General features: G+C 37.7%; 1 protein-coding gene across 1 annotated transcript in view; it reads right to left on the reverse strand.

Annotated features, from left to right (window-relative positions):
* Positions 1-14,077, reverse strand: part of LOC124362451 — a 401,560-nt gene that overhangs the window by 40,827 nt on the left and 346,656 nt on the right. The window contains exon 5 of the mRNA XM_046816968.1: positions 2,018-2,129. Coding sequence (XP_046672924.1) covers positions 2,018-2,129 — 112 coding nt within the window. The remainder of the gene's footprint in view (positions 1-2,017; positions 2,130-14,077) is intronic.

Here is a 14,077-nt window from a genome sequence, read left to right on the forward strand (position 1 = left end):
TATCCATCAACAAAGTAATAGTACGTTCCACTTAAATAACAAATAAAAAAAGTGCAACCATCAAATAAAGATCCTTTTTCTTTACAAACCCCCTATAATAAAAAGAAACTTAAAGAAAGTACATAATAATTAGACGTTTTATATGTTTTTTATCAGTTATAAGATGGGAGGAAGCTGCCATTTTAACTTTAACGTTGTCCACGGGTTTCAGACAATAATAAACAGACTATTGAAAAATAAATAAGTTACATGGAGTTAGGAGGGGACTTCATTTTTATACTGTATAGTAACAGTACAATTAGAACCACAGAACATTAAATAATTTAAAGTTGGTACAACCAAAGCATCATGATTTGGATAATTCAATATTTTTTGTTAACCAACCACCAGGAGACAAAATGGAGGATAACCCAAAATGAAAATAGCAAGACAATCTGTTAAGGAGTGACTCTCACTTCTGTAGTGGGGGTGGGAGTGGGGGTGTAGGTGGAACTTATCTGCTCCTGTGAAACACCTCCACCTCTTGTTTTCACAAAGACCTGCTTTGTTGACCATAGTAAAGAGGAGCCACAAATTATCACTCTTAATATGCCTATGAACTAAATAGCCAGTATAAGGGTTTATTTATACTATATGTTTCAGTGTTTCAAGAAAATTGTTGTTTTTTATTAGAAATAATGACAATATTTAATTTTACAGATTAATAGTTAATCGTGACAATTTCTAGATTTCTAACAGTTTGAAGACTCAGATTGTAAGGGAATTACAAGCCCTCAACAGAGTTTAATCAGTTTACATTCAACAAAACATTTGACCAAAAACTGTGATCTTACTTTTATAAATGACTCTTTTTAGTGATTTTATATTTACATTATTTATTTTTATGCACAATTAGGAGTATTAAATCGTTGAACATCCAAAACCTTAATAAACAAAATATGTCTTATACAAGTTTCAGAAAATACATATAATAATATACATCATAATACCAAAGCGTCAACTATTGCATCTAATATCCAAGCACTAAAGCGGTACATGGTACCAGACTTCCATAGTTGTACCACTAATTACATAGTTTTAATGTTAATTTAAAGTAGCATAGAAGGTAACGAACTAAATTATACGAAATCAAAATTTGTCTCTGATTATTTACTGATAAAAGTACTAATGTTTTAATTTTTATATAATTAAAAAAAAAATTTAATTAGCAAACGAAAACAAAATTCATGGCTTTATTACTGAAACTTGGTAAATTGTTATTTTGAACAGTGGTGTAATGAAATGATGGCATTACTATATTGGGCAAATTGGAGTAATGGGAAGATTGGTAAATTGAGTAGATTAGTACATTGGGTGGGTTGGTTTACTAGCAGATTAGTATATTGACCAGTTGCCCATTTGTTGGGAAGATTAGTGTTTTGAACATATTACTAAATGGGCAGATTGGTTCATTTGCAGACTGGTGTATTGTAATGCCAATAACAACCATTTAAATGAACCAATTACTAGCTTTCGGGATTTTAAAGGATTTGATTAAAGGAAGGACAGTCCATGAGAATAAGTAAATATTACCAATGAATATAAATACCATTGTAGGTCAGTTCAGTTTTAGTTAGGTCAATTGCTTTCCATGATCAACAAGAAAAACAGATTTCAAAGCTTATAGTTAAACTGTTATTATAAACAAATGTGGCATAATTTATAACACAGAATCTGTTCTCTTTTTACCTAAATTTTGTATTCAATGACATTAGTTTCTGTGGTTAACTACTTTAAGTACTTTTGAGTATTACAAAGAAAACAAATAAATATAAAATAAAAGTGGGTAGGAAATTATTGCCCAGAAGGGTTTATGAATCTAAAGATGGAATATGTGATTTAGTTGTATGAGTATACTGCACCAGTTTTTCAAAGTAAGTGTAATGTTTAAAGAGTTTAAGTTGTGGATAACCTATGAACCTCCGAATTTTAATTCCTAAAAGCGACAAGCAGTCTACAGTTAGGTGAGTATACTGACCGTGGCGGGGGCAGTGCGGGCCGTCTCGGGGGTGGGGGGCCGCAGTGTGGGGGCGGGACTGTGCATCGTGGACCGAGGCGCCTCTATTCTCCGACCACTCGGAAACAGCCCACTGCAACAAGTACCGGTTCATGACAAACAAATAAGGTAAGGCAGTTAGCACAAGAGTAATTCCGATACTGAGTTCAAAGAGGAAAGCTCAGCTTGTTTAAGTTTCTACATCTACTGTACATAAACATCTTAAATACATATCATGTATCTTCGATAATATTATTAAAGTTTTCAAAAAATTGAACAAGGTAGAATAACACTACACTCCGTGTAGCACCCAGACCCCACTGAGATTGCATAACCTACTTCATTCTTGGAATGTCCTCCAAACCGACCAGTGCAGAGAAAAGACATTTTTCGTCCTCTTGCAACAAAAGATAATTTTTTCCAGCCTAATTAGAGATAGGCTTCAATGACGCTTTCATACAAAATCTACAGTTTAAATCTCTCGAAATATTTTGCGAATAGTTAGGTTACAGGTGTTACCATGTCACATGTTAAAATTTGATAAGACTGTACTCACTTTGTTTACAAACTTATTTGTTTTGCGATTTTCTTGTTGCCATCATTTTTACAAAAAACCTAAAGTAAAAATGTTCGCTAACTCTCGGCCAAATCCCATGGAGTGAAATGCACCATCATCAAACTCGACTTTGCCTGTTTAGAAATGTAGCTCTATACAAAATTTCTTGTCTATAGGACAGTATATATTTTGAAATCCTTTAAATTTTTTTATTGAACGCTTTAATTTTCTAATTGTCTTTATTTTAATAATCTTTGAAAAACGAGCACTTTGGTACATGATATCAGGAATATGAAAACAACGGTAAAATAAGTGTAAAGCATAAAAATTAATATTGAACTTATACTATTTTAATAAAAACAATTTATACTGTAATTTTGACTTGACTGTTAAAATTTGTACTAATGTAGTAAAATTTCTAAAGTTTTATTTCTTATCCTAAGGTTATCCTAAGTCTTTTTAGGTATTTTAGGAGACTACCCCTTTGATGCGTAATCTAGACAAGGGGGCAATGGCACGGATTGCCTACGTAACAGCTGATTCTGTCTACTAGTGAGTTAATGTAGATACTTCAGAGGAATAGCACAGGGCCGTTCCTAGGGTTAATGGCGCCCGGGCAAGCGAAGCATCGAGCCCTTTAAACGAACATAAGTATAAAGAGTGAATATCGTTATAACATTGACGTCTCTATATTTAGTCACATCATAACCAAACAATATTAGGAAGCACACATTTATTGAAATTCTAAGTTAAACTTAAGCAAGCGTAGATTGTGGCTCCTTTATCGTCATGCTTCTTGCTTCAACCTAAAACCGTGGCGGCCGGGGCAGCTTGCCTAGTTAGGGCCCCCCTTCGAACAGCCCTGGTCTAGCATCCTAAAAGACCTTTGGCCAAAAGTAAAAGCCCCACTCAGGGCCGGTATTGCGTATCAGTTCAGAAAACCGGTCCGGGCACAGCCCTGAAGATGTGCAGGTATATCACATTATTGCACTTGTTTAAAATGAGGTTGTAAGAAATAACAACACTCAATCTGCTTTACAGATTCAACGGGTGCCATAGAGTAAAAAAGTAAAAATAATAGAGTGGACAGTCAATGTTAAAAAGTGATTGCAAAGATTTGATTTTAGCGCGCTCTAGCCTTGTTTAACCCACTCTCGCTCACCGGAAAATGGAGACCCTAGTTTCTGGTACACACGTGGCTTCAATGTCAAATTTATAAATACTATAAACTATAAAATAGTAATAATTCTTTGATTTTGGTTTTTAAACATTTCCCTGCAGTTGGTCAATTATTATAAACATACAACATTAATAGCCATACATCATAAAATGTGTTAATAAGTTAAATGGACTAATAAAACTGAGTCCGTGGGTATCAAAAACACAACACCAAGAACTGTAACTATAACTAACGTAAATGAGTAGCCACATGTGTTAATTTTTACAGCTGGTGTTTTGATAGTAATACCGCAGTATAAACTCTCAGCCAGTGAAAGAAGAGGTACACTAGTGCTACTTGCGGGGTAGTAACTAACTAGCTGCCACCCATAGTTGAAGAACAAGAAAAATATCTTGGTATGGTCACTGAATGTTAACCGCGTCTGGTGGGAACTTAATAAGTTGGCCAAAATTTCACACATGTTTCAACGACATTCGTCATAATAGAAGTGCACCTTGTAAATTTATCAAATGTAAATACCCATTTTACTAGGAACAGATGGAACCAAGGGACAATGCAAGAATGTTTATTTACATTGGGCACGACAAACCGAGCGGAGCACGTGTGCTTGAAATTCCTGGCTGGTCGATGAGTGAAGGCATGCGCATCCGACTCACAACACAGCGACAACACCAGACAGGCTGGCTACGTGCTCACCCCGACCCCATCCCTCAGCGTCAGCCGAGCCATTCACCTCGTCTCGCGTCCGCTGTTACCGGTACTTACTTGTTACTTCACTTCAGTACGTTATTGCCCCATCCCGACATACAGAGCCGCTGGCAGACTGAGAGCTAGCCTTCTCCGCTTATCATTAGATCAACGTGTTCCTACAAACCAGACTAATTACTTTATGATCCAGTGAAAAAGTCTATGAACCCTAGCTTTCAATATTACGGAAGAAACTGCCGGGATCGACATCCAACGCCAAGGTGTCACTCCACATCATCGAAGAAGTGATGGGATTTTCAGAGAAGAAGGGAATTTCAGGGAGTCGTGCAGGACAGCATTCAAAAATTTGCAACTGTTAACTTTGCCCAGTCTCTTTAGAAACATCTTTGTTCTGTTTGTCTAATGTGCCCTAACCAGGGGACGTGACATACACGGGTACGAGACTAGAGTACTGGAAGACACAGAATGGTGGTTTATAAGCACTTGCCTTCGCAGGCGGGTGTTTATTTCATCAACAGATTGCCAAATTCTATGAAAAACGCCCAAACAGACGTCAAAAACTCGTCTTAAGCGCTTTCTGGTGTCAAATGCATTCTACAGCGTTGACGAGTTTCTGGCGTTTAACTGGGAGACCGCTTAATTCGATGACTGACTCCAGCGCTGGAAGTGGGTTGAGATGGACGAAGGATAAATGAGACTGGAATGTATGAAAAATGAAGATTGGACGTGGTGGTAATGTGGTATGAGAGTTCAAAATTTAGAATTAATTATGACGTTTGCTATGCAATGAGTAATTGTTACGAGCAATTAAAGATTTGATTTGATGTTCAAGGATTAAACTGCACTTCAACTGCGAACTGAACAAAAATCCACGCATAGATTACAACAACCTTCTTCGTCAACAAAAATGTACACCATCAAAATGAAGTGAACAGTTTCTTCGGCACCGTAACACTAATTTCCCAGGTATAGTACTAGGAAATAAGGATTGCGGCAGATCGTCGAGGTCAATCCAGTATGCTGTTTTCAGCCCCAGGTTATTCAGTAACGCCTTAGACTCGTACTAGAAATATCCCGTGACAAATGCAGTGTTTTATTCGTTGTTTGATATCATTTGTATCGTTATGATGTATACATACTAATCAATTTGGGGTAAAATTACAAACACAAATCCTGGTTTGATAGGGGAGTTGCACTAGTACGGCTGAAATGCGGCCGATCCTAAACCCCTACACTTTTGTGTATGTGTGGGGTCTGCGTGTGTGTTGGTGTGAAACTACATTGGTCCCAGGTGCAATCACTAATTGCTAATACCTACTATAGAACAGTATACAAATGAAAGTACACAATATGTCCATGTCCAGTGTCCCGGCTGGCCAAGCCCAGAAGTGAAGGCGGGAAAGGAAGGCATGCTGGCACAGTGACCTTCTGGCCCACGGACCCGCTCAATGCCCCCCGAGAGCCGACAACAGGTTCGCAATTACACAACCGGAGCCTGGAAGTACAAGTACAGCGTGGCTTAGAATTCGGTAATTGTATTTACCGAATTTCATCGCCAGACGCACACAGACGCACGGCATTATACTATCGATGGCAGATCAGTGGGACCCAGGCTTACGGTATGTTGTAATCCGACGAGTTAATCTATAAAAGCAAACAATGGTGTGTCACTGACTATCAAGGAGGGAGTGGGTAACTTGCGTTAAGATTAAAACCCTCAGGCAAAAAAGAACATCTGACAGAAAATTATTATTTTTAATTAAATACTACAACAATCGTAGTTTAAAATGACACGTTTTTGTCAAAATTGTAAATATATAATTAACAGCTTCTTGGTTACAATTGAGTATTCAGAAAATAAAAAAATATATAACTACAACGGAACGGAAGTGTCTGGGGGTGGAAGGGTGGGCCTTGTTGGCTATCCTCTTATGTGCAAATTACTCTAGATGAGCTCCTTCCTCTCCCCGCGCCTAACCACCCTCGCCGGACGTGCTTTATAAACGTAAATGTTACCGACTACACCTGTGATTTTTAAAAAGCACAACAAAGAAAGAATGACGTACGTATGCAAAGATTACGATTCCGCACCACTCCCAAGGCTACAAGAATCAATATGGTCTACACTACTAGTATCGATAAAAGATCGTCATTCAGATCTTATATATAATCCAAAGATGATCACCGTTCAACAGTGTTGGCTTAATCCCGGCAGCCGCCTTGACAAAGCCGATCAGAACAGCTCAAGACGGCGCGCGCGGCGCTAAGTGTTGACACTACATCCCATTTACGCTTACAAAGCACGCCCGGCGGGGGTAGTTAGGCGCGGGGAGGGGATGGAGCTCATCTAGAGTAATTTGCACATAAGAGGATAGCCAACAAGGCCCACCCTTCCACCCCCAGACACTTCCGCTCCGTTGTGATTCAACTGCGACGGTTCACAATCATTCCACCACCGCAATGCCACCGGTATGGGCGAGGTGAAACCAAAACCCTTGCACGATAATTACCCTTTCTTGCGACTTGGTTGGTTCCCACTTGGCGCGCGATACCCGATTCGCTCTGAAAAGACTTTTCAGACCCCTTTTTAATTTGAACCACTTCACTGTGCTTCGTGGTGATATTATTGTCATGTACAATATTCTTCGCCGTCGAGCGCACTACTAATTAAAAAAAAAACTTTTAATTGGAAAGGGGTACAGATCAAAGTTTTAAAACACGCCGCTTAAATGGGGAGACTTTATTTCACTGGGCATGAAATAGTAGAATTTTCACTCGGAGCATTCGCACTTCATAGCTTTCCGTACACAAGTAAATAAATAGTACAAGTCTGTCAAAAATGTAGAAAATTTCTTCCATTTTCACTGGTCATACATTTTTTATTGCTATAAGTCGTCATTGGCAAAAATGAATAAATAGTAAACAAAGTATTAACTCTATTAACCGCAATATGCTTATTCGAAGTTCCTGTTTAACCGAATCGCGACATACCGGTACTGACTTTAAGTGAACGACTTTAACAGGTAAAACTAAATAGAATGCCAATCACTGTTCAATGAAACACATGTTTTATTTCAATTTTCGTCCACTACTTCTTTAATCTACAATTCAATCCTCTTAGCGACCAGTACAACTGTCAGTATTTAGAAAGAATGAAAGTCCAACTAACTGTCCAACTAACAGTAGAACTGAATCCACAAGATGGGCATTTTCTAGAATTGATCAGCTGGTTTGTTAATTAGAACACAGTAGGCTCAACTAATTATGCCCGCTCATTCATCGGGAACAGTCACACTCACTGGCTGGTACCTCTCGTGTCACACAGAGTATACTTCAGTTCAGGTACTGAGTTTCCTGTATTAAAACAGCAGATATTCTGGGAGTTCCACAGATCTCCTTCTTCGTGTGTTTCGCCTTTTGCAAACAAGCTCAAATATGTTTCTCGCACATTCCCACGCACGCGTACAGCACCGCCGAGACAAACGGCCGTATTGTAAGTTATGCCGCATTGTGTGTGTACAAGTTTGGCGTAACGTGATTTAGCTCGTGGCAGAAATATTGCGACGGTGATGCAGGACAGTGGCCGCGTGGGTTTGATTATGACAGAGCCAATTTATAACTTCCCCTCTGTACACAGTGCACCGCGGCATGTGTGCATGTCGTGCATGTGTGTCGCACTGAGTACTGCACACCGTGTGTCTATCCTCAGCCTCTCTCTTATAGGTCTATCACTGCTGCTATTTGTCGTTCGTAACAGCGAATTTCTGAAGGCGAACTCAGAGAGGTTAGTTAAATGATGGATTTTTGAGGGCAAGAAGTCTAAAAAGAATTCTAGCATCAAACATGGAAAGGAGAATAACTGACATTCTGATGAACAACTCAAGCCTTACCGCATGACTAAGGTGAGAACGTGTGAAATTATATGTGGGTATGATGTTGCTCTAACTGCTACAGATGCAAACATTTTAGCACCGGTACCCACATATGAAATCTCAAGCTTACAGCATATATATATATATATATATATATATATATATATATATATATATATATATATATATATATATAGGGTACTCAGAGAAGTAGGGCAAAACCTTTTCATTAATCTCTTGGGTTATCCTTAAGGATCATCCAGAAGTATTTGAAGATGGGTAATTTATTGGACGAAGATAATGAGCACTCTAGATTTCTAGAAAACTGTCCAGCGCTAATTTGACACCCACTTTCACTGCACTCAAAATGTGTAGCTCAGGCAAGTGAAAAACTCCCAAAAACCCCATGAGTTGAGCAGAGTACCCTTATTTCCCTCACTAATTCGGCGTAAACCGCTGCAGGATCTTTGACAGGAGACATTCATAGCGTAGCCTAACACGTTACCCCAGCTGCTTGCAAGTCCGATATTCCCGTAAAACTGGACTGCCTCAAATACAGTTACACCTGGAATAAATTTTATGGATATATTGCATTAATTAATCGATACTTTACCAGTAATATGTCGAATGTTTCAGAAAGGGTCCATTGATAATTGCATACTTTTAAGAGGGTAGAAAAAGAACAAATTTCCCACCCAATTGATTTTCAACATAATAGTATGTTAGTTTTTATGTTTAATTAGCATTGTTTAATTATCTATGAAATTAGGGGGATTATTTTCAATTTACAATATCGCTGATGATTTAAACCCGCATAAAAATGTTTTACGACTACGTCACAGAATTGTATTGACATAAACAGATATAAGAAGAGCTAACGCAAACGAACTTTTTATGAGGTAAAAGATCAAGAGTGGTGCACTAAGGCATTATCCGTTACACACACGGTATTTTAACATTCCAACACCAATGACAGTTACAAAGGTTATATTACTTTACCATAAACTTTTTAAGGTAACAGGCTGAGCATAAGAAATATTTTATATGCAATTTTTAACATTCGGAACGTAACGCATATTTTCTGGAATGTAGAAGATGACGATGACCCAACGTGAAATATAGATTAGGAAGTCACGCCGATATCGCTTAATTGAAAGCTAGACCAGCAGGGCCAAACTTTGTTTACTGGGCCATAAATACGCGACGGATGTGTAATATTGTGGGGCCGTGTCAGTTTATCAAGCCATAAATTCGACAAACGGGCGCAGTATTTATGGGTCGATCATTCACCTCTCACGACACTCCAACACAAGGATCATTTCGGACCAAGGCTGGGCTGATAATGGATTTTTCCACGTAGAACACAAGTCAATTGTACTGTAACTCGAGGTTTGCTTGCTAAAACTTTAACTAAGTGTTAAAATCCTTATTTATAACTGTAAAAGAGTGTAAGGGGCAGGACTTTTACCTCAAGCCCCAAAACTCTCCCTACATATCTATTACCTTAACTATGTAACGTCTAAGAATTTTCGTTTGGGACATATGGAATACATAAGATTTTTATGGATTTTAAAATTCCCCTCCTTTCTCACAAATTAAAGGTTTGAGTTGGGGTGAAACCAACAACACAAAGAAAACCTATTAAAGACTACTTTATCCAAAATGGAAACAGTTTGAACGAATGTAACATTCTAGCTTCAATATCGGACGCTATGTTGTATGCAGTCAACTTAGAGACCTATAGTTTTTATTATTTTTGTTATTCTATCAAGACGTTCAACATAAGATCACCTGTAAAAATCTTGTACGTAACACAAGCCCCGTATTTTGGGTGTATTTTTGGTAAAACTTAAAAAAATAGTACACCATTCTGAATGTCTTGACATAAGAAAACGAACAGTGAAAATTTAGAGATCGTTATGTGGACACCATCCAATGTAGCGTCTAATTGAATTTATAGTTTTGTCTTGATTCAAACGGAACCCATTACAAATAACTTAAATTGGGGGTTTTTGGCACCTCAATTACCCAATTGGTATTTATCCTATTTAAAATTGTTGAGTTGTCCCTAGCCACTAATTGTCCTGGGGAAATACTGGATAGCCATAAAATCCATTATCAGGCGTTGTTACGTTTTTAAGATAAGGTTTTTAACATTTATAAATTCTCAAGCGTTCAAATTTTAGGATAAGGAATGGGTGATCAGAGACCCGGTAGACAAACGCATGATGTGGAAAACATTTGAAATATTTGAAATAAGGAGTTCTACGAGTTGTATTCTAAAAAATTTGATTGATTTTGTAGGGAAATTAATTTTGTAAACCTTATCTTAAAAAGTATAATACCATGATTCGTTTGTTCACTAGGTCAAGAATTAATCAACATTGAATACCATGTAATGCTTCTGATAAACTTGTTGAAACAATAAACTCACTGATTACAACAATATCTGCCCAGGTCAATGATTACGATGCACTGTGCGGCCCCGATATATTCGGGTCACCAACAGAGGTCGTACTGCACAGTTGAAATGGAATAATAATTGGAGAGAAATTGAGTGGTAGGAAAAGCGCTTGAACCCACAATACTGACCTCTTTTTAATCAATCAATATACACATGAGGTGGATGGAACGATTTCATGCAGCTTCCGTAGCTCTGCTGGTAACTTTTCCACCAATAAAATTCATGTATCTGCCTCGAAGAAGCTGTGATTCACGTAAGCAACTTAGAGGTGGACCCCGACGTAAACGAATATTATGCTGGAGCTTACCCGATACTGTGCAAAGTGAATATGCAAAGTGATATATTAGCGTCATATTGTACTTACTACGTACTTCTATATATAAACTAGTCCAACTTCCATGGCTGGTTATCTAGGACATATGGCCACATTCGTGGAGTGAACACCATTAAACGTAAGAACTATATTAACTATCAGAGTGACAATAAACCGTACAACAAAGTATCGATAAACCTGACAGAAAGTAACGAAAAACCTTAACAGAACTACTGCAATATTCTCCCCCCCCCCCAAATTAATAAAAATTAATGATGGGAACTCAACATGTTTATTTTCTCATTTATTCTAGGTTGTACCCATGAAATAAACACAGAATGTTACGAGGCTAATGTCCTGATGAATTAACTTGTGACAAAAATGACTAACTACATATAATTTACCAGCGTGAACAGCTATTCTGGAACAAAGTCCAGCCAGCATCTTGATAATAACACTATGTAGTCAGAGAGTTTCAAATCATGTAAAAAAAAAGATATGTACGGAGTAGATATGGAGACTTTTATTTTTGCAACCGCCCATTAAACCGTTTTGAACACGGTCACAGTGAATTGCTGACGCTGCCTCATAGCAATTTTATACGCCGAGGGAGCACTGAAGACAATGAATCTGCTCTCTGCTAACCGATTGTCCGCAGAGCTCTTTGCGACAGTTAAACTGAGTTTATTTATAGAGCAATCACTACAATCGGATTAACAACACGTCGTCACCCAGATTGCTTCTTGTCTCAGCAATACGGGATTAGACCATTACGTTCAGGCCAATCAATGTTCCGGCACCCTACTTTACGCCTTTTATTTATATGATTACGCTGAGCATATATATACAATCAAACGGTTACGACGCTATACACAAAACTGTGGCAAGGGCAAAACTCAACTGCTGGTAATATTATGGTTCCAGAATAGCTGTTCACACTAATAAATGGTCTACGTAAGATGCGACGGCCTATGTGTTATTGAGGACCAAACAGGTTGCCTACTTCTTGAAATCGTGCCGCTGTCTGTTTTATTTTATGCGATAACTCTTGATAGAACGGTCCTAGAGACATGAAACTTGGTACATGGTTTCCTTTGATCCAAGGAAGAAATATTTTGAATTTGGGGTCAAAAAGTTAAATGTACCGCAAAGTTACAGTCAGTTTTGTCAGAACTTAGGTTCGTCAGGACATGCAACCACATTTGACTATCAACTTACCATTCTGTGTTTATTTCACAGACTAAACCTGAAACTAACAACCTAGAGGAATTAATGAGCAAGAGATAAGAAACAAGTTGAGTTAGCATCAATAATTTTCATTAATCCCGTGGGGGGGGGGGGAGTTACAGAGGTTCGTTATAGTTCGTTGCTTTCTGTCGAGTCTATCAATACCTCGTTGGACGGTTCATTGTCACTCTGCTAGTGGATGCAGATCTTATGTTTAATGGTTTTCACTCCACTAACGTGGCCGTATGTCTGCATAACCAGCAATGAAGTTGGGCCTGTTTACATACTGTACGTAGTAGGTACGATATGACGCTCATATATTATCGTTTATCGCTGTGCACATTAACTTTGCACAGTATCGGGTTGTCTCCAGCGTAGTATTTTGTAGCATCGGGACCCTCCTCTATGTTCTGAGGGGATAGACAGATAACATAGGTACGCGTCACTGGCAGAAACAAGTGTTATTGCTACTTTTTATGTATTGATTCACCATTACGACAGCACACATTCTCGGGTAGGATCGCCTCACTTCCCAGGAAACAGTATCGTTGAAGTCGTACATATTTTAGTATTTTGTCTTACATCGAAGCATTGGCTTTAATTTAAAATCATTTTTATTCGGTTATTCGCAAAAGAAAAAAAAATCTAGATTGTTTTAAATTACAATTAATTCCAATGTAAACCATTGTAATTGGTTCTCTCATGTAGTAATCCTGCTTTTAAATGTAAAAAGCTCGTTCAATTGGAAAACATGCTAACAAAATTACCATGCAGAAATTTTACATTCACGGTAACATAAAAATGAAATACACGACATAAATACAAACAGACACAAATAATGATTTAAGAATTAAGAAAATCCATTGACATAAAACAAATAAAAAAACCTTAATATTATGTCGAGACTGACTCGTTGCCCTGACATTAGTAAAGTCAGTGAGCCAACAGGCGTGCGGTTTATAATCTCTTGATTTAGTGAGATTTTCATCTTTACTAAATTTTACAATTAGCTTTATACAGGACCGCTTCATAAGTTGATAAAAAAACAAAAGTTTAAAGCCTGTAGTAAATACACCAAGATGAACTAAATTAACAGGTAAACCTACTACCACAAATACTGTAAGCTGTAAGCTCTGTGTGTAAAGTAGATTATACATTAAGCTGCACTCATACGGTTTCATTAGTGTTTATAGGCCAGCGGTCAAGGGATAAACAGCGTTGTGCAACATGTACCATCTCGCGTTACAACAGGACAGTCTATATTTATAGCGGTGCACTTTTTGCTGTAATTCAGACCAATTCCTTAAACCAGACAACAACAAACATACGGAAGAGAGACATTGTTTTCTCAACACTTTAAATTTCATTACAATAGTACCACAACAAGATAAAAGCTTCCATTTTAAAAAAAGCCTTCAGCAATGCAACCACAAAATAAACGATGTAGCTAAACAAAATGCATGCATACTGATGCTGTATAACAGAGCACCTATATGTTCAGTTAAGTTACTCTTTAGCCCCAAGTTACAACATAGTAATGGTTATCGATTAGACGTATAAAGTAAAAAATATATGTTTATAAGTTAATGCAGCTGTTTTGACATCACTATTTACTACTGCATATTTTAAGCCCCGAAAACGGAGATATTTAGAATTCAAAGATATGTAAGCAAGAATTAAACAACACAAATAATTCAGTTTTAAATTTATCAAAATCCGTTA

The sequence above is a fragment of the Homalodisca vitripennis genome, chromosome 5 (assembly GCF_021130785.1).
Source record: "Homalodisca vitripennis isolate AUS2020 chromosome 5, UT_GWSS_2.1, whole genome shotgun sequence".
Classification (NCBI taxonomy): domain Eukaryota; kingdom Metazoa; phylum Arthropoda; class Insecta; order Hemiptera; family Cicadellidae; genus Homalodisca; species Homalodisca vitripennis.